This window comes from Neodiprion fabricii, chromosome 5 (assembly GCF_021155785.1).
Source record: "Neodiprion fabricii isolate iyNeoFabr1 chromosome 5, iyNeoFabr1.1, whole genome shotgun sequence".
NCBI classification, from domain to species: Eukaryota; Metazoa; Arthropoda; class Insecta; order Hymenoptera; family Diprionidae; genus Neodiprion; species Neodiprion fabricii.
In genome coordinates, this window is record NC_060243.1 from 17,802,691 (window position 1) to 17,824,363 (window position 21,673).

The 21,673-nt window shown below is 37.0% G+C and overlaps 2 protein-coding genes across 4 annotated transcripts in view; both read right to left on the bottom strand.

Moving 5' to 3' along the window:
- Positions 1-3,345, bottom strand: part of LOC124183660 (stress response protein nst1) — a 29,490-nt gene extending 26,145 nt beyond the window's left edge. The window contains exons 1-2 of the mRNA XM_046572414.1: positions 2,992-3,345; positions 968-1,049 (exon numbers count right to left, since the gene is read on the bottom strand). Coding sequence (XP_046428370.1) covers positions 968-1,013 — 46 coding nt within the window. The 5' untranslated portion in view covers positions 1,014-1,049; positions 2,992-3,345. The remainder of the gene's footprint in view (positions 1-967; positions 1,050-2,991) is intronic.
- Positions 3,346-4,994: 1,649 nt separating this feature from the next.
- LOC124182155 (phosphatidylserine synthase) lies at positions 4,995-10,632 on the bottom strand. 3 transcript variants are annotated; one of them, XM_046569039.1, is made up of 6 exons: positions 9,862-10,003; positions 9,532-9,660; positions 7,619-8,443; positions 6,612-6,834; positions 5,415-5,478; positions 4,995-5,079 (listed from the first exon to the last, which is right to left on the bottom strand). In XM_046569039.1, exons 2-6 carry the CDS (start codon positions 9,540-9,542, stop codon positions 5,015-5,017), a joined length of 1,188 nt encoding a protein of 395 aa, XP_046424995.1. In that variant the 5' UTR covers positions 9,543-9,660; positions 9,862-10,003; the 3' UTR covers positions 4,995-5,014. The 3 variants fall into 3 exon arrangements, with proteins under 3 accessions (XP_046424995.1, XP_046424993.1, XP_046424994.1); XM_046569037.1 differs by lacking the exon at positions 9,532-9,660 and having other exon boundaries at positions 9,862-10,613; XM_046569038.1 differs by lacking the exons at positions 5,415-5,478; positions 9,532-9,660 and having other exon boundaries at positions 9,862-10,632.
- Positions 10,633-21,673: the final 11,041 nt, after the last annotated feature.

Genomic DNA, 21,673 nt, shown 5'->3' on the forward strand with positions numbered 1-21,673 from the left:
TTGGCATAATGTGTTGTATAAGTAATTCAGTTATAGCTAAAAACCGACTACTTTAATCGAAAATTCGAGAAACACAATGTCGAATAGGGAATTTTGCGTTACATGTTGCGAAGACAATGTTAACTGTGGAGAATAAATGTAACCGATAAAAGATGTTTGATTACATGAAGCTCGCCTTTCTCCAGAAACTTTTTCGGAAAATTCCAACAACAACATATCTGGCATCAGATTAAAAGATAGGAACAATCGGGTTGAGAGTCACTATACTTCATTGAAGCAGTCACCGACTGCCTTTGCAGTTCCAGACTGCGCGCATCCCTGACAAGGAGCGTTATATGGAAAAATCGAGAGGGACAAAGACGAGGCGAGAGAGAAAGAGAGGGAAGGACTCTGACCTCTCATTGCCAGTGAGCGAATGCACTCCTTCCTCACATTTTCAACTTTTTTTTTCGCTGTACATCATAGATCGGTTTGCTGATTTCATCCGCAATTATTAAAAAAAAAAAAAAAAGAAAAGAAACGCACACAATTTGTTCAACAGTAAACCGAAGCTTCAAAATCTTTTGTTCCAAATTCATTTCAGACAATATGGCGAAAATCCACTCGCAAAAGGAATGACACAGCGATCTTGGAATAAAAATAAAAAATAAAAAAGAAACCCGGAAAATTAATATAGTCCCTTCGAAGTTATTAATAAATAAACTTTCTCGATTGACATTTGCCGTCGTAGATTTTGTTTTACGCGTTGAGAAAAATTTCTTTGCAACAAAGTTCGACTGAATCAACTAATTGTGTTTCGCTTTTTTAACCAGGACATTTTTTTTTTGTTTAACCGGACTGTACATCCGATGTATCCCTGTATTAATATTTTGTTTCGGTAAAATTTCTTGCAAGAAAACATCTCTGACTGTTTCATTTCGTAATATGCGGATATGCGTGTAACATACTTGTGTTATTAATTACTCACTCTCACTGTTGCTCACTGGAACGTTGCTTTCAGTAGCGGTTGCCATACTTATTGCACTATTTCTCTTGTTATTATTCGTCACCTTGTAGGAGGAAAAAAAATGAAACAACAATAAATATTAATGAATTCTCTTCATTGTGATATTATTACGCTATAATCTGTTTGACAAATAGCGGATTACAGGTCGACGGTACCTGCGCATTGTTCACAATGTAATCACGTATGTATAGATTCAACGTATCGTTCCTGACAATGAGATTGATAAAGTCACGAAAACATTACAATTGAATGCGACTACTGGTGAGTACTTATTTTTTCAACACTATTCATTCGTTCCGCACAATATGACGAACGTAATCGTATAGAAAACATTAAAAAAATTTAGTGGATATTAGTACTTTGATGAGTGTTGGGTAAAAGTTAAGGAGAAAAATTTAGAAAGGTATAATTCATCGGAATGGGATCGGTAACGATTCGAGGACTTAAAAATTTCACAAATTACAATTTGTACAGAATATTTTAGAACAAAGTAATCATTTCCATACATATGTTGGCGCAAAAATGCATATATCAGAAACAGGTGAAACACACATTTCGATAATGTTTTCAAGTTTCATTACAAAAAAATCAATTTCGAATCACAGCTTTATCTAGACTTTGTAACTTAATTTGAACGTATCACGATAAAATCGCTTTAGTCTGAATCCTATAATATCGAACACAGCCTGAGACTCACAATCAGTCTTATTGTTAGGTTCGACTCGCAAAGAGTAATATTTAACAGATTAACAAATTGCACTCTATCGTTCGACGAATAGAAAAATTGTACAATGCTCAATATTATATATTCATTATGCACGTTTATAATGCTGTGGAGATATTGCGTAATTGAATGACATTGTGATCATGTTAAAATGTCATGTGTTGTATACACATATGCAATCGGGTTTCGATGAAGCATGTAACCGTGTTTTCTCCCAAAGCATGACCTGCGTCGTGCCCACTGCATGCAAGACTCAAAGGCACCCAGTCGAAAAGATTTACCAACGTAGTTTAATCACAAAAACTCGATTGCTACTACCGATTGAGAGAAAGTGAATAGGCTGATTAAATTGAGGGCAGTTTGAATTTATTCAAAATATTATTAGAACCGAGTTTTTTTTTTTTTTTCGGTAAATTGTTAAAATTATACAATCACAATATAAGCATTAAACTTCAGCGAAATATGCTATCTATTTTCATCTTATTCAACCTAATGAATGCCCTGATGCGATTTTTTGGACTACACCTAAACGGAGAAATTAAATACTTTTTTACTACTTATATGAATTTATGATTATTATAAAAGAAGCTTGCTTGGTCCGTTGATAAAAACGCGAAAAAGCAACTTTTCGGAGATTCTAATCAAAGTTATTCTACAATATATAAATTGTGGAATGGCGAGATTATTATTATGATTAAATGAAAATTCGAGTCATTGGTCCGTGTAAGAATAGAAAATCTGCAATCACCGTAATTTATTCGGATAGATATGTAGAGCATTGCGTTAAATATACCGACAGTACGTTTTTTTCACGTGAAGATTCTTCCAGATTACCATTTTGTGGCTGAGAGAACGGCGATTACAATGCCGGCAACAGAAAACCATCCATACATCAAAAACCAAAAGAGTTTACGATCTTCGAAAAAAGTCGAGGCAGGAAGATTCAGTTCATCGTGATATTTTCGATAGAATTTAGGATATACCGTGTAAAAATTTGATTGAGAAGTCCAAGAAAGATTGGAAAACTACGTATAAAAGTAAACAAAGGGCAAGTATACACGAAGAAAATAAAACCGAGGGACGTTCGATCACTCGGTATCGTTCTTTGTTTGGAAAACGCTATCGCCTGTGAGCCAGTAACAGAACGTGCGGTTGCGGCTGAGGCAACGTCCTGCTTAATAAATTCGACCAATACGACGAATAAACCGTCAATTGTTGAAGATATGACTATCAGGCCGATAAATAAGATGGTAATACTTACTCGCAATAAATCCGTAATCGAGTCCGGCGACGAGCGAAAATCAGAGAGACGACAGGCGAGATCGGAACGAATCTGACGGTTAGGAAAACGAGCTGCTCTCAGCGACGAAGGGATCCTCTTATATCGGCAACTGCCAGCAGTCCACTGTCCCCTGTAAATTGTAATTGTGCCCCGATCGCCGACGCACACATGTGGAGTTAGTCTCGCAGCGGCTGTGCTGATTGGTCGACAGGCTCGATTCTCGGCTGCGATTGGCCGGTTTGAATTTGGAAGCCGACTCCCGTTGTACCGGCGTCGCCTGTTCCCCTTTCTCGCCTTTTCGCCTCTCTGTTCTTTCTTTATTTGCTTATTTCGCACGGCAACACATCACACCGTACAGATATGTATAAGTATTTACGTTTCAGAGGTTTAGATAGGTAATTAAGCCGCTTAGGCGTTGCGACGCGAGCCTATCAGAGTTGCACTTTGCTTCCCTGCTTGCTTATATTGTACGAAATTATCTCGAAGCGACCGTTTTTGTTCAACGGATTTCTTTGTCGGTTGTCAGACGAAAAAAATTTGACTTCGATGATTCACGTCGTCGTCCTTCCTGCATGTGTTGTGTATAGTTGCATACATACATGTAACATATCACATATCCTCTGTCTGCGCTTCAGGCCGACTTGAGATCGACTAACCGGCCGTATATACAAAAATCCCATCCAAATATAGGCAAACGTTCTGTAACGGGTTTAGCCTCACGTTGAGTACACGCAGTTTCGCCGTTTGTCTAAACTCTAATGTTTCGATAATTTTCAATTGATATTGAAATATTGGCTAGCCAAAAATCGGTAATTTCTATTAATTCCATTACGAGATAGTCGTACATAGAGTATTTGTCAAATTATTATATTCGTAAGTTAGAAAGATTGCTGCAAAAATATAAAAATAGGAGGATACCGGATTTGTAAATGACAGCTTAAATACCGATGCTTTGTTTCCAATCGCTTAAAAACTGTTAAAAAATCGAGTAGTCAGTCAATTTTCCTCTACAATAGCTAATTGTATTTAGAAAACTATTTTCTATAAATTTGACTACTATTCCCTACTAATTTCAATGACATTGCATTGACATTGACTACTTATTATGAATGGGTGATATTAAATTGACTACTGAACAAAAATCTGTTTCACTTATTTACAATTAGTAGAAAATAATAACAATAATGTAGAGTCAAATAAAATGAACCCATTAGATTTCTACGAATTTTGAAGCGGTTCGAAACGATATATCGATATCTAATATTGATTAAAATTGCAACATATAATATTTTCTTAAATTTTAAAGAGATCTTTGTACCTTACGAATGGAATAATTCGATAAATACTCAATGTATAATTGTTTCGTAATGATATCGAGTATATAGGGATGATCATATGCAAGACAGAAGAACAATCAGTTACAATTTTAGTCCACGTACAGTTCTTCCCCTCTCCTTTCCCGTATTATTCACAGGCCTTGAAACGAGTGAAAAAACAAAAGACAAGGTAAAGAAAGCTGTGTTTCTACGAAATTCTCACGTTTTTTTTTTAAACTCTTCTGCTCATTCCCTCTAACAATCCGATGAAATTCGTTTATACATAGATAGATATTTTTACAAAGACGTGAAATAAAACAATCTAAGGATGATGGATGGTGATTGGAATAAATTTGAGACGACGGGTTATAACAATATTTTGTATTTACCTAATATCATTGCAGAACGAATTAGAGCATCGTAATCAGACAAAAATTCACTAACTTTTTCATTCACACTTGAGTGATAACATGCAATTATCATCATCATAATACACAATTGAAAATTGAGTTTTATCTTCCTCACAATTATAACTTCTATTTATAACAGGCCTATGATTCAGTGACTTGACTAGAAAGGGTTTGATAATTCTTTCTCTCTAAATTGAAAAAAAATTGGAGAAAATAAAATGGAGCGGGGGTAATGAAAACTAATTACCAACAAATCTGTAGGTACGAGGTACAGGCTCACAAAGCTTTTTTATTCACCGGTCCAATAGTCTGTGTAAAACGTGTGCAGCTAGCCAAGTTCCCTGGAAGATTAATTAACAATCATCACTTTGCGACGTGGTTTTATCACCATAATCTCACGTGTTGATTGAGACTATTAATGGTAAACTGGATGCGTACATAATGAAACAATATCTATCGAGTTACAGGGAAAATTCATTCTGGATACTCTTGAATAGAATTTACAAATGTTATGATATTAGTTGATCTCAATCTTATTTACTATATACAAGGAAAATTTATCTTAAAAATCGAAGAACGAAATGAAAACTGATTTATTTGTCATCTAGTTCACCATTAAAACTCAAGTTCAAATTGAAATTCTTACAGAAAAAAAACAAAAATGAAAACAACATACCATCGCTGAAGTTCTCATCCGTACGATTCTTGCCAGTTTCGCTACAGGATGTATGTTTCCCACTCTGAAACGACAAACGCCATGCGTAGCGCACAAAACGCAAAATGCGTTAGTAACAAAAAAAAAAAAAAAAGAACAAAAAACAGCAACAACATAAACACAAAACATAAAAATATTGAGGATTAGAACAACATGAGAAAAATAAAAAAGAAATAAATAGAAAATTGTTAATCGTAATATGGCACCTTGGTGAAAAAATTGAAGGATATTGGAAAAATGCCTGAAAGAATTGAGATTCTCTGGTGAATTCTGAAGCTCTTTAAGTTTTTGGAATTTTCAGAGTAGTGATGGGAATTTTTAGAAATGTAGTATTAGGTTCACGTGTTTGTAGCAAATTTACATTGTCGTAAAAGATGATTTTTCATAGAAATTTCTCTAATATCTTGAAAACGTTTCTCTTTTCAATTACTTTCACTAATTCCACTGATCAGAGATTTGAAGAGACCACAATGATATTCTCTGATATCATGAACATTTTTTGAAATCAGTCAGACTTATTTTGTGCGAATAAAAAAAAAAAAAAATACACTAAAACCATTGCATGACGTATAAAAATTGATAAGAGAATTGTACAGTGACCACTCGATTAGGTTTTGAAATACTCCTGACTTATTCCTGTTTCTCTGACCGAAATTACCAGTTTTCTGTATTTTTAAAAAATGTTAAAAATGAATGGTTCGTGAATAAAAAATAGAATGTCATAAGTACTAGTAAATACGGAGTTCAAGCTTCAAGCTTGTATATTCACGTTATTAATAATATCATCATTATTATCTGTATACGTAAACGTTGATAATAGAGCGAGCATAGCAAGCGAGAAAAATAACAAACAGCTAGTTTAGATTATTACTAACAGTTGAAAGGTATAGATCGCACTGAACACTTACACAGAACTTCCGGGAAGAATTGCAAGTACTAATATGTCGTGACTTTTCCATATCAACCAACCAATTCCCTGAAATTTTCCACGATTTCGCGAAGTTCAAGTGAAATGGCCACATTAAATGTAGACCGAAAGTTTTCATTGTTTGTCGAAAAAACAAGAGCGTAATCGTCGTCGAGAAAAAGGTGAGGGTAATTAATGGAGAAATTTTTTCACCAGAGCGATCACATGTTACGAATAGCAAGTTATCGTACCTCGAAATACTGATGCCAAAGGACGCAGCCATACACACATAGCACAGAAATAAACGACTGGCAAAGAAGCCAAAGAAGAATATTTAACGCTTGTGTACGCTCGAATACCGGCGCTCCATGACGCACACAGAGGAGAGCCTCTGTCACCATTATGGCCCCATAAACCCAGCATTGAGTTCCCACCCTGCTACACGATGGATCCGTAACGTACATGTAGTATTGCCTGGGAACAGTTAAATTATTTAGTCAAAACAAGCTTTTTCAACCAAAATTCAGCATCTTCGAACGAATTCATAAATTTTGGGCATCATGAACAGACTTTTTGAGAAATATCTAGCCAATTTTATTTGTGTTAATGATCGTCAACTGGAATGAAAAGACATCTCATTATGTAATTTAAATGAATCAAAGCAAATTCGAATAATGCAAGCTAATATATCAGCAATTATGGAAAACTTGGTATCATTACAATGTTCAAAATGATGTTCAAACTCTGGTATTTTTTATTCAATTTTAGTGTTTTGAAGCTCATTCTGCCTGCTGAGCAGACTTCCATGAATTGTCTGGATATTATTCAAGAAATCTTACGTTGTAGAATAGTTATAACGCGTCTGTTGAGCCAGACTTACAAAAACCTATTTTTATCCACTCTAGAGATGATTATTCGCAGAAATTTTCCCAAGTGATCTCTGGAGATCTCTATGATGAACCAAATAAGCCCAGAAACATTAGAATTGGTTGAAAATACCAGAATTCAATTATTTTTAAGTTTTCAACTATAGCGCCTCTGCTCAAATTGTTGATAGCTTAACTTGTATCATTTTAATTTGCTCAAATTCATTTCTATCACACAAGAGGAATGTTTTTGAACCGTCTTCACAATCATTGGTGAAAATAACACAGCTGAAGGGTTTTAAAACGCTATTTCCTCATTTCTTAAGGTTGATTTGATAGGGTTGCACCGATTCATCCTTAATCATAATAATGTATAATTTGAATTTTCGCACCTTACTGAGGGTGCAACAATAACTCCAATCAGTGCAAGCCGTGAAACGACAAACGGATGTGACGGAGGAAACTCGTAAACGTGTTTGAGGAAAAATGTGTTGAGCTCGGATATCTGCCAGAAGATAACAAGCTGAGACAAAGCCACGAATCGCATGTAGGTGCAGTTCGGATCGAGCCACCTAACGGAGGTCCAGCTTCCAGGAGTAAACTGAAGCACAGCTCTTTTCAGTTTCCCAGTGGTGCTCTCGATGTCCCTGATGCTGACCCATTTGTATTCGCGCATCTCGAGGCAGGCGCATATCTTAAGTCCGACCCAAATGCCTAGGCCATTGCAGAGGATGACATCAAGGATCAGAGCATCCCACCAGCACTCAACGAAATTGGGCAGCAGATGGGCGAACGCAATCTCTGTCACTTCCCACATGATACTGATCGCCCACAAGATTCCGAGGTGCCTTATCAGCACCGCTTTGAAAGTCCATCCGAGGAAATGTGCCAATGCAAACACATCCATGTGATTCCATATCTTTTCCAACGATATGTCGGAGCAGTTTACGCCGTACTCCTTGTCCATGTCGATCCTGAAAGACGACAAGCCCGGGTCTATCCAGACCAAGATCCGCCTGACAGTCTCGTAATTCTGGAAGAGCATGAACAGCAGACCCATCAGGTAGAGGACACTGCACCCAAAAACTATTCGCCAAACCGCTGGATGTGGTCTGGTGAACGGACCGTTGGGAAATGTCAGCACAGATATGATCAGGAAGAAGAAGACGACGCACAAGATTCCTGCCCAGATGTTGTCCTCGACGTTTGCTGCATCTCTGCAAAAAATTGATGAAAAAAAATTTGGATAAAACTATCTTTTTTTTTTATTTTACTGGACTCGCTTCAATAAGCAGTTGGGCCATTTTTTTCTCTTCAAGATTCGAAACTAGTCATTGCTTTTCCAACTACAAAGATTGGTCGCTGCAATAGGTAGAAAAATGAGTTGCAACTATTCTTGGGTAACAAAGTCTACATATCGTTATGTTTGCAATTAGCAATTTTAACGTAAAGAAACTATCAAATAAAATTCACTATTTTGAAAATTTAGAATGACTGAAGATACTGAGTCTTCAAGATATCAGCATGTTTGGTTTCATTATTATGGTTTAAGGTGATCTATGCGAGTAGACATCTGAAGATGTAATAGAAACATCAAAGCAGTCTCTACGAAGATTTTGGAATGTCACAAAAAAAACTGTACTGAATGAAACTTGACAATTTTTATAACGTGAATAAGTACAAATTAAAAGCTCTGATGAAACACAGATAACAAGGCTAATTTTTTTGTGTTTGAGGTATTTAGTATTTTGTAGTGAAACGTGAATTTAATTTCAGGACCTCGAGTGATGAGCCAATTTAACAGAAATCAATTTGAATGAATTCAGGTGACTTCAAGCGAATGCATGCGAGTTAGTAAACAGTTTTCAGTGACTTTGACAGAAGCATAATAAAGTCATTGGAATATTCAAAATCGCTTCAGCGCTAACAGAGATTGAAGTTTGAACTCTATTATGAAAAGACATTTTTTGTCTCTTTTTTTCTAGCAAACTAAGCAATAATTGAAAAAAGTGAGCAATGTTAAATTCCAAGGTACAATGCAAATAGCACAAAATTTTCTGATCATCGACCGTAACGAGTTTTTAAATTTCTCTCTTTTGAAGTTGATTTGAATGAATTGTTTTAAATTTCGTAGTATCAAACTTTTTTTTCTCACCTAAATGTATGACAATAAAATATAAATGGATATTATTGGTTTATTGACATATTTCACTATTTAAAAGAAACGAAGTGATGGGTATTTGCTAATGAATTATAATTGTTTTTCACGAGTAACAGGCTTTGCGTAGTCCGGTAGCAGTCGCACCTTTGATTCATTCACAAAATAGATGCGAGCCATTATCATTGGCCTTTCAACAAGTGCGTAATGGCAAGTTGTTTCAAATAAATCTATGTAGACGCATCAAAAGGCTGAACATCCATCGGGTTGGTTTCGCTGAAAAAAAAATGGTCAAAAAAAAGGAGAGAACAAGGTAAAACAATTTGTATGATCGAAATTAGTGTGTGTTAAATGGTGAACAAAATCAGCAATGTTGAGTTAACAACTAGTATGAGAATTGCTCAGGGAATTGTTGGGAATATTTGTGCAGAATAATATGAAGTACAATGGAGTGTGATGTGAATGAATTAAACGTACCTGACAAATGCGAAGTAGATAACAGCGCCGATCGAGATGAGAAGTAAGGTTATGGTGTGAGGTTTGTAGAAAAATTCGATGGATATGTCGTCTACGGGGCGTTCATTGATCTTGGAGAAGCTGTCAGTTCCCTGAGTCAATTTATAACCATCATTGCTTTCCGATAAATTACGATTTTTATTCAAATTTTCTTCTCGTCCTTGTAGCCTATTTCGCAATGAGGTACCCTCAGGTAACTCGTTACTTGTCATTTTACGTTAAATTTTGTAATTAAATGTTTACTTCGGTTTACTTAATATATACATTTATATATTTATTCATTTATTAGGTTTTGTTTTAAGTTTTGGTTATGTTGTATGCATCGTATGTTTCATCGGAAGCTCATGTAATGCGATTCCGATGCTCCTGTTTGATATTCGATAGTTTAGATAGATTAGATTATCTCTTATTTGCCTCGATTAGATGAGGTTGGGTTAGGTTTCGTTGGTTCGGATTAGGTTAGACCACGGTCCTCCATACAGGTCTGGCAACGAAGGTAGTGGGGGTGGTTCATTTCACGGCCGGTTATTTATCTCACTTTGTGGCCGCCAGGTCGACGTTGTGATCGAGGGATGGATAATCAACGCGTGCGCAGTGCAGCGCCAACGTAATAATAATATTATTATTGGCATATTTTCATCCCTACTATCCCTACCCCACGTACATCCCTAGATAGCAGCGCCGCGACATGGATATTTCAAAGACTAAAAACCACGGACAGCAAGAGAACCACGCCGCTCTGTAGAAAATTGGCTTCGTTGCCAGACCTGTATATAAGACCGTGGACTGGGTCAATTCGGGTATGTTCTCCACGCGATGAGTTCCGAAATTAGCTGGCAGTGCTCGAAATTCCCCAGAACAGAGGCCTACTTGCTGTATATCCTCTTTGTTGCTCACCCCATAAGACTATGCTCACCCCGGCCTCTGTATATCTTTCGAGATTGCAGCGCTCCTGTGTTTGGTGCACAAACTATGAAACATAGGTTTCAAAACGCTTAGGTCGGCGTCACATGGTCCGGAATCAATCCGGAACGGGACGTCCGGTAGCCAACGGGTAACGATTTTCCGACGACGGACCTAACGGAAAATTGTTGATCATTGGCTACTGGACGTTCCGTTCCGGATTGATTCCGGACCATGTGACGCGGGCCTTACGGAGCGTTCTATATGGTGCGTTCCGAAATAACTGGCACAGCGCTAAAAACTTCCTAAGACAGAGGGAGATTTACACCCGTATTCATAGTCTCTCCTTATCTCAAGGATAAAGGACGCCTTGATGAATCGACGTATCGTAACTCGCACACCGGGCTCTGTCCATCTGAGCGTGTGTACACTCGGCGACAATGTATCTGAGACGGCTAATTTTTCACTCTAGACGATTAAGTTGGCAACACAAAGAAACCTACAGTGCCATAGTCAGCCAAGCGCGAAACAAGCTCAATGGGTGCATTCCATTTACTGACTCAAATCGACTTGTGTCGCTATTTCTGGTGTAACCGGCCAATCTGGGCAAAGTAATACACCAGAATAGCGACACAAATCGACTTGAGTCAGTAAGTGGAAAGCACCCAATCTCAATAAACACAACTTACCCATGACCGTCGAATCTAACCTTAGAATACCGCGGGGATAATGACTTGCTGGATCGACGTGTATTCTAAAGGCTAGATTCGACGGTCGTGGGTTATGTTATGTTTATTGAGGTTGAGTTTGTTTCGCGCTCGGCTCACTATGGCGCTGTAAATTTCTCTGTATAAAAAATGAGCCGTCTGATTCATTGCCCCCAAGTGTACATACATATGTTTACACGGCAGCTGCTATTTCGGCATTACTATAGCCGACGTAGTAGAACCAAATTTAAATGCGTCTATAGAGCGCATTGCACCGAATTAACTATTTCTTCAGTTAACGGTGCTTAGCTACGATTGCCTTGTTTATTTCTTTCGATTATTGCTTTTATTCTGCACGAGTAATCAATGATGCGCTCGTGTGGTTGTAGGTAATTCCATTAATTGAGCAGACAACTGACGTATGGAGATATCCGGGCGGTATGCTCGGCTGAGGACAATTATGAGGTCTTCGACGTCGTTGCAATTTATGGCTATTAAATATTGGAAAGCGGGACCTGTGACTTTTGGTTGCGCCAATTTAGCGAAAGTCATTTTAACTTGACTACCGCGCATAAATTCTCACTCGCTATGCAGTTATTGGATGTATGATAAGTAATGTAATAGCACCAGGATGTGGCGAAATTAGTGAAATTGAAGATTCGTTGCACGACTTTTGTTCGTGGCGAGTTTTAGATTTTGTCAGGTACACACGTCGTATTTTGAGTTCAGAATAACTGTCTGATTCGGAGTTCGTTCGCGGCACGGCTCTCACTAATTAGTATGGTGCCGGAAATATTGGGAGTTGAAAACTTTTTTTGCAGAAATTTCGGACCACTGGACTGAGGGGTAGGTTGACGGACAAAGCTGCTGCCACCGGAATGTTACGGGGTAGAACCCGTAGACTTCGAGGAGTGGCAACTGAAACCTACTCTACACCCAGCCAAGGCTATTTTAGGGTTCGTACTCATCGATTATGCACTAACGTGCCACTACTCCCAATGCAGGAAGTGACTGAAGAGATGGTTTAAATGGTATAGTTGGTTTATTATGAATGATTCAGTAATTTATTTATAACAGTGGTCGGGATATAAGAGGCGGTCTGAGGAAAGGGCTTCGATTAGTTTTTGAGAGATGTTAATTATAAGTAACTCGTGCGAAAGCTAGGATTTGAAGAGTTTACAGGAATGTAGAAGGATATCTACTTGCGAGAGATGAACCTGCTGACTCGGCAAAGACAAGGGGAGTTAGGGGATGCAGGGCTTAAAGTGACTGTAAGACTGACAATGAGGAAAAGGAATATGAAGCCTGGAAGACGTAAGACCTACTTCAATTTCTCAGAGTACAAAAAAGGAATCCTTCATCAAATTTTTTGAATCAACAAATTAAAAACAATAGCTTCTACATATCTGATACTTAAGAAGTAAGTTATATTGGTGAACATGCAATGTAAAATAATCACCGTGCATTGTTACCTGTACATCGGTGATGTTTTTATACTAGACTTCTGTGAATTCAAATTTTTTTCGTATATTGACCTCGTCTGTTACATCAAAATTGTATTAAAATTAAAAGAAATTACAAGTTATGTCAATGATGAGTCCGAGTTAACATTTTTGCGTATTCACCTCGCTCTATCCAACCTGATTCATCAATCGGATCGGTCACTGTTTTTTCGTTATCACCCCAAGAAAAGTAATATGCTGCAACAAACACCCAGGCTCCCGTCCATATAATCTAGAACGTGTAAGCTAGAGTTGAGATTAATGGTATTTTCTGATAGACTCAACCAATTCTGCAGTCAACAATCTGATCAATTATATTTCTCTGGGTGGTTATGATTTTGGTAACTACGAAATAACCTAGCTATATACGAATCGCACTCTTCGCGCATTTTAATGTAATTGCCCCTAGTAGCATTCTGAGGTAAGTCTGTTTATAGGGTGCAACTGCAGACACGATTTATCTATTGCCACATTTGACTGCGGGTCTTGTCAAAATCTTGCGTAAGTCTATTGTCAGGTGGCAAAAACTTACTGTCAAGCAAGATTCTGTATTAACTATGTAGAAAGACTTCGCACAGAGTCGTCTCAAATTTTTGCTACTAATGGCAATGCTACTACGGTGGTTATATCATTGACTGTAAAATTGGGTGGTTCTTTTAGAAAATATTATTTATATAAGTTTATATACATGTATATATATATATGTTCATACTTTTATCATTGTTTCAGTTTGGACCTCATCGGTGATCATGACTGGAAATTTCAGTAGATGTGATGAGTGTGAAATTAAATAATCAAAGCTACACGTACGTACATTACACAATGTCACATCAAATGATGTATATTATTTCCCGTAAATTTCAGAACTCTTCACGTTGACAAAATTAACAAATGAAGCGGTTGTTGATTGGCAGCTTAAACACCCAATTGATGCGAGAGAACAGTGGAGCGAACCTAGTCGCAGAATAATACCGTCGCTGCCGCGCATTGAGAACAAAGATTTTTGTAGTCGGGGATGGACGATTTGCTAATAAATAATTTTACCCTTCCGTGATATTACTATCGATGATCTGAAGGATCGGTTATTACCTATAGGTGTAATTGGTATATACAAATCCGAAAATCCTGAAATTTTCGGACTATGAAAGTGTAGTCCCTGCATTCCACGGACAACCGACGGATAACTGAGTGACAGAACGAATCGGTTCTGCAACATATAGTATGGACTACACGATACCCAATTGAAGCCAATCGCTATCTTTTTCGAAGACTCCGTTTGGTTACTTTTTTCACCGCTCACATAATGTCAGGGACGCCTTACCAGATAGTGAATCCTGCCCACACAACCTTATAACGACATCGTTAAATTGGAATCTAAATAATTTATAGATTCTCTATTTACGAGAACATTTTTTAATGAGAATATTTGAAAGAACATTTTCATTATCATGGTGTACACGTATTTCATCTGCAACGCAAGATCAGATAAGTCATAAGGTTTATCATTCTATCGATGAGTAATATTGTGTGATTATAATTAGCCTCGGATGTGCTACGCATTCAAAAACTTGTGTGAATTTTATGTTAATTCGAGATTATAAATTACGCTCAGACATGACCAAACGACAAACTGGCTAGACATTATTGGGAAATTAAAAGCAGTTTCAGGAAAAGGAGCAACCTTTATTTTAAACCATTGTAGTAATATTTCATAAATGTTTCGCACATAAGCCCTTGCGATTGTTCATCCACCTTCCAAAAATATTCTTGAGTGCCAAGTCATGAAATGTGTTTCAAAAAAATCTAAAGATTGAAAAGCAATTCGTTGCGGTATTCAGTACCATTCTGAAAAAAATTAACAGTAGATTCGAATTATAATGAGATAATTTGTCAAGCCCGGGAAGCTGAAATATCTTATTACACTAATTACAACCAAATGCATGAAATCTATATTTGAGGCATTTTGATTTAGAGGTACACTGCGCGGTCCGTGCATTGAGCTGAAGCCCTAATTAAAAAGAGAAAGCAACAGCGGGAGCCGATCTCTGTGTTTTGCACGGTTGAAAGAGTAGGGAGCAGCCCCGAGGCTGGAAAAACAGTAAGGCAAGCCGGGAGGTATACTTGTGACCGTGTTCATAAATTGACTACCAGTACTAAAAATTCCCTAGGACAGAGTGCCACTAGGCCAAGCAGCAAACAAAAAAGAATCTGCGGAGCGCGGCCAGCGTTGCAAACGATGCTCATCCGATACCGTGGGTCGTAAACTTTCTAGGGATATCGAACGTGTCAGAATAGATCAGTGGTTAGAATCTATCTTAAGCTGCTTTTTCATGCGCAGCAAACAGCTGGATGCAGCAGCAGCCAAAATACTCTGATTGGTGAATGATTCTGATGTTTTCTTCAGCATCTTGCTGTGCATAAAAATTGCTGTACGGAGTAGAAATGAACCTACTTTCTACAGCAGTTGGCTTTGCTGCATACATCAGAAGCACCCCGCCACACCTGCCGCGTACGTAGCAAACAGCTTATGAGAGCATGTAGCTGTTGGTGCATCCAGCTGTTTGTTGCACGTGAAAAAGCAGCTAATATAAACATATTATCTGTAACCTTTTCCCTGTCTGTCCCACTGACGCAGCGCCAAGCATATATCCCAACTTCAAAATACTGCTAATCGACATAAACCACCTTTGCATCTTGATAAGGTGTTGACAGTTTAAATTCACCCAGATTGAAGTTAGTCACTAAAAATTGAAACATAAATCACTAGTTCGCAATTTCAAAATTATTATAAAGGACTTGAGTAAAAATGAGGTCACGTTTTGCTTTTTTTACGGTTTATAGAGTTCCAGATAATCCTTACGTTGGAGATTTTCGTAAACGTGCATCGTTATAATATTTCTTTACGGATTTCAACCTCATGAAATTCCGGGCTTATACATTTTTTCTGAATCATAAGGATTTGTTCAAACCAAGTTTAATTTACGCAGCAGTGCATGCGGCGACAACTACAAAAACATTACGTAACTTTCCATGCGTATGTTTTAATACGTGTGTTTCAAAATCTAATATTAATAAAAAAAACACGGTAATGTTATCATATCATATTTCAAACCGAGCTAACTTATTCTCTAAACAGTTGAAATAATAAAATGAGAGGTCATACTGTGAAATACTAGCACACTGCAATTAATGTACATAAATAACTAAAATAATGACAATAAATAAAAAAGTATATGCAACCTATAAGATGGAGAGCAGAGTTGTTGAAAACAGTTTATTACACAAAGAATATATGACAATATTATGGACCTTCGTTACTAAGCAAAATTTTTTTTTACTTCTGCAAGAAAAATTTGTCGACCTAAATAAAGTCGATTCTGACCCCCTCGTTTTAGTAGGTCAGAAATAAGGTTGAGGTACTAGCCCTGTACTAGCATCTAACCAATTGCAGCAGAGCATCGAACACATGTGGTGTGTGTTATTCAATAAGCGTAAGCTAGACGCTATTACTACCAACCTTACTTCGGACCTTAATGCTAAAATGAGGGAGTGACGAACCGACTTCACTCGGGTGTACATAACATAAATAGACTAAAACTTTCAGATAGATTTCGGACAGGAAATTTATCCGATTTAATCTGCATTGTATCCGAATCGCGATCTCCATCCAAACACGTCCGAAGTCATACGAAATAAGGACGAAATTGATCTAAAACAAAATCCGCCTCAGTCCGAAGTTCGTCTACATAGAAAGTTGAATCAGAAATCTGTCCGAATAAGTCCGGGATTTGTACGAATCTCAAAGTTAAAAATCAATTTCGTCAAAGTCAGTTTAAACCAGAATTTTTTTTACCATTCTCTATATTTTCAACTTTCAAAAATGAAGACCAGTTTTACGGAAAAATTGTTTATGCGTTATCCAGGGTCTCAATCATTATATCCTTTCTCGCAGGTAGTGTAATATTTCAAGTTTAGTATATGTATAGCATTCCATGCCTACTCAACTGCTTTTTACAAACAAATTTACTAAACATCTAAGTTAAGTTTTCAACAATTGAAGGTTATAAAAACCAACCGACGCTCCCAATATTTGATATTCAAAGGCTAAAACTATGATGGGTACTCAAAAATTCCATTGCGTTATTCCAAACACAGATGGATCTCTCACGACGAGAGTAACTTCTATCTCAAACGAGAATCGCTCGTGTAAAATATTTAAACGGCAACAAAAGTAAAATAAAAATATTCAAGAATAAGAATGCTGGTCCTAATATAGACATATTATTTCCACGATTTCCGAACACCTCCGTTTCTAATTTCTTATTGATATTTTATTTTATTAGACATTGAGAATCATACTTAACCGTACTAAGTTATATTACATTAAGTTTTTTTTATGAAAAATAAAATTTCGATACCTTTAAAAAATTCTGAAAAAATAGAATGATTCCATATTTGCAACGAAGGCTCAATATTTGTGAAATGGAAAGTAGTTTTTTTGAGAATGTAAAAAGAAATCGAAGGATATCAATAATCTTCAAAATCAGATTATAATATATAAACTGAAAAAAATTTCGTGAATAATTTTTTGATATGTATTTGCATGAAATTTATTAAAAATTCATTGATAAACACACAAATTGAAAGAAAAATCAAATGACGCATTTTTTAAAAAGTTATGAGCATTAAAAAAAACGTCTGAAACTGTGAATAATTCACATCTCGCGAACGGCTGGACAAAAAAAAAATGAAAAAAATCATTGAACTTATGATCAAATCCAAATTTTAGCTTTGCCGGACCGCAAAAATTCTGGACTTGGCCGGTTTCATTCCGTATTCTGCAGTTTCGTCAGACCGCATTCATTTCGGATTTCGATTGAGACGCGTACTTCGTACAAGGTTCGAACATCACCGGACATAAATCGAGTCACATAAACCGGACAATGAAACGGACAATTTTGGATTGATTCCGGAGTTCAGACGAATTCCGGACTAATTCTGGAATTCACAGTCTTTCCAAAATTTTTAGCAATGGATCCGTTTGTTAAACTTTTTACCACCCAGCAGCGTTTTCGAGAGAATTAAATTTATTGCATTAGTGTTCATTGGGCGCAATCCGTAGCTCAAAAGATTTAAAAGTTTAAGCGTCGGCTTGAAAGTAAATTGTACGTAAATTTCATCTCAAAATGCTTCTCATGGATGAACTATTAACTTTTCAACAAAAATTCAAAAGACACATTTGTAGAGAATTTAATCCACTACAAAATAGTTCCAGAACAAATTTCATATAATCAAATGCGGTTAAGTGCTAACAATTGGGAAAAAAAAATTGTTCCCTACGTAATTTAAATACGGAAACTTGAAATTCAGGTAGCGAGCTTTTAAAATTGAATTTGAGAGAAATCCTTCGACGAGGATTCCTTTTTTGCTGTGTACAAGTTTATCAGGTAGGCGCATAAAAAATTCAGCTCCTGCACCAAATACCCTGAAAAGTATACTTATCATGCTCAAATTAGTATTTCTTTTCGTTCTGTGCACAATGTGTCCTGAACTATAAGAAATACGATAAAAATGGAGATCTGGCCGAACTCTGCTCACACACCATGGCCGTTACCGTTTACTTAAATACATTTATCACAACTTGACTGTACGGAATAAAATCAGCATCGAGTTGTTACACCTTTAAAATGCGCAGACCTGTTGAGTCTCATTACCGAGGAATCAAACGTCCTTGATCGCTTCCTCGTTTTTATATCCATTTCGCTCTTTTGTTGTTGTGGTATTTCCCTAGCTTTATTGATCTTGATATGTATAATCTATCGTACAAGACATATCTATATACATTGAGACACCTTATAACAAACAAGGAATCGTGCGTCTTCGGAAAGAATTGCAACACCTGAACAAGCAGTGAATAGGCACTCCGTCATCATGCACAATTCATTATCATCTCGTCATAATCTTGGTGTACGTATATCGAAGCATCTCCTCGGCGGCAAATGTGGCCTTTTTACGTTCATTGCTAATCGTGAAGCGATTCTCCTTGCATCGTTTCTTGTTGATACTTGACCCCAGGCAGAGATATGAAATTGCATCGAAGATGTAATCGATTTCAGATATAATGGCCAGCAGCGCTTTGTCGTAGGTGAAATTGATCGAATAGAAACCTCCATCTTCATCGTCGGTCGGTGAATTGCCGGTACAATTTTTCGGCAGGTTCATTTTAATTCCGGTAAAAATATTACGGAACACTTTGATCGTTTCGTAAGTAGCTTTCTCAGCTTCAAGTTCGACGGTGTATTTTGATCCGGGATCCATGAAATGGAAATATCGGAACGGGGTGAAAAAGCTATTGGTCAAATTGACCGCTGTGGTAATAGTCGCCTCCTCGATTGTTTCGACGTCGTAATCGGTGTAATCAACGCAATCCGTTCTACCAATCAACGAAATACCGGCGTTGACGCCGTTCACCGTTCTCTCCAATGCCGAATATGCATCACATCGGGAATTCTCAATCAATTCAACCGAGTCTCCCTGAAGAGCGATCAGAATGGAATCCAATATGGCGTCGACCGCGCTTTTGAATATGTAAAATTCACGGGCTTTTGTTGAATCACTCGTGCAAGAATTTTCGTTTACAATTTTTCCGTCACTTCCTAGCACGGATAATGCAATTGTAGCGACTGCAGCTCCGAACACGACTAACATCTTGTACTTAACTACCGTTTCATTGGAACACACTGCAGGATACAAACATTCGCACCTATTTTATATACACACGGTATATTTTTTTACACAATATGGGTGTGTATATGCACAGATGCGAGTAGTAGCGTATCGTTTTTACGGCAAAAAATCGATGACATTTTTGCGAAAAATAGTCTGATATAGACATCTGTGTAAACATATTCAAACATTACATGTTTTTATCCCCGCAATTAAGTCGTCGTAAATGTTGCAAAACTTAATTCTTATTAAAGCTTCTCAATTTTTCGTAGTTCGGATATTGTATCCAGACGCTCTCGTAAATTGGCTGCGATACACTTGTCCTGATCGTAAACGAGGAAAAGATTGTGTAAACTTATCGTCTATACATGTTCGGTTCACGTTTTCGAAAACTCGTTACTTCATTTTCAAAGTTTATAATCGTAAACGATGAGTGTGTGGAGAAATTCGAATTACAGAAACAGGGAAACAAACAAAAATTAATGCTTCATTTATACTTCGCTACATGCTTGAAAATTCATTTTTTAACAATACTCTGAGCGATTTTTAGAACTTTTGAAAAGTCTCGAAAACTTTGATCATTTCTCATTGTATTTAAATAATTTTCATGTAATTTAAACGCTTATAGGGATTTTGTAAATTTATTATAGTTTCCAGGTACTGACACAAAGTTGAACAAAAATCTCAGGAGAATGACATTTTTTCGAATGCCTCAAAACCTTCAAAATATTTATCGGAATTTTCCTTCAACATTACGAAGAGAATTAATAAGTAGTTCTGTTCATAACTATAGCAAAAGAGAGGCAAATGAGGTCTTTCAGTAAAATACAAAATTCAAGAAATGTCAAATTTACTCTAAAAACAGTGAAAACCATTGTGTGCAGACTGAAATCTGCTACATTGATAAGAAAAAATATAGTTAACATGGGTATCTCTGCTGAAAATTGCGGGTAGATTGCAGATTACGTGATTTGTCCGCAATTCGTCTGAATTCCAAATTCCGAAATTAATCTAAAATTGTCCGTTTCGTTCTCCGATTTATGTCACTCGATTTGTGTCCGGCGATGTCCGTAATTTGTGCGAAATACATCTCAATCGAAATCCGAAATGTATGCGGCCTGACGAAACTGCAGAATACAGAATGAATCCTGCCAAGTCCGAAATTTTTGCGGTCCAACGAAGCTAAAGTTTGGATTTGATCCGGTGAAATCCGAAATTTGAGCGGTCTGACGGATTTATAAAATCCGAATTTGATGAGATCAAGTCGGGAATTATAAAGATACTAAACTTGAAATATAACACCACCTACGAGAAAGGACATCATGGTTAAGACTCTGAATAACTCATTGAAAAACAATTTTTCCGTAAAACTGCATTTGGAAAATGAACTTCAGTTTCGAAAATTAAAAATATGGTAAATGGTAAATGGTAAATTTTTCCCGGTTTAAATTGACTTTTACGAAATAGATTTGTAACTCTGAGATTAGTCCAAATTTCGGACTTGATCGGACGGATTCCTGATCCAACATTCAATGCGAACGAATTTCCGTTTCCACTTGGACTCGAAATAATTTCAGGTTCAGAGATTCGTATAAATTCTGGACCTAATCGGACGGATTTCCGATTCAGCCTCCAATGCAGACAAACTTCGGATGGAGGCGGACTTATTTCGGGTTAATTTGGTGCTTATTTCGTACGACTTCGGACAGTGTTCGAACGGAGATTGCGATTAGGATAGAATGCGGATTAAATCGGATAAATTTCCTGTCTGAAATCCATCCGAAATTTTTAGCAAGGTATGTTTTACGAAAAATCTTGATCCGTCCCTCTTTTTCTGGGGTTTTGACTCAAATCTGCTCTTTTATTCTCTCCGCGATCACAGAATTATTTTTATAGTCCATCCGCCTCGTCAGTCGATTTTCAGGAAACGTTAAA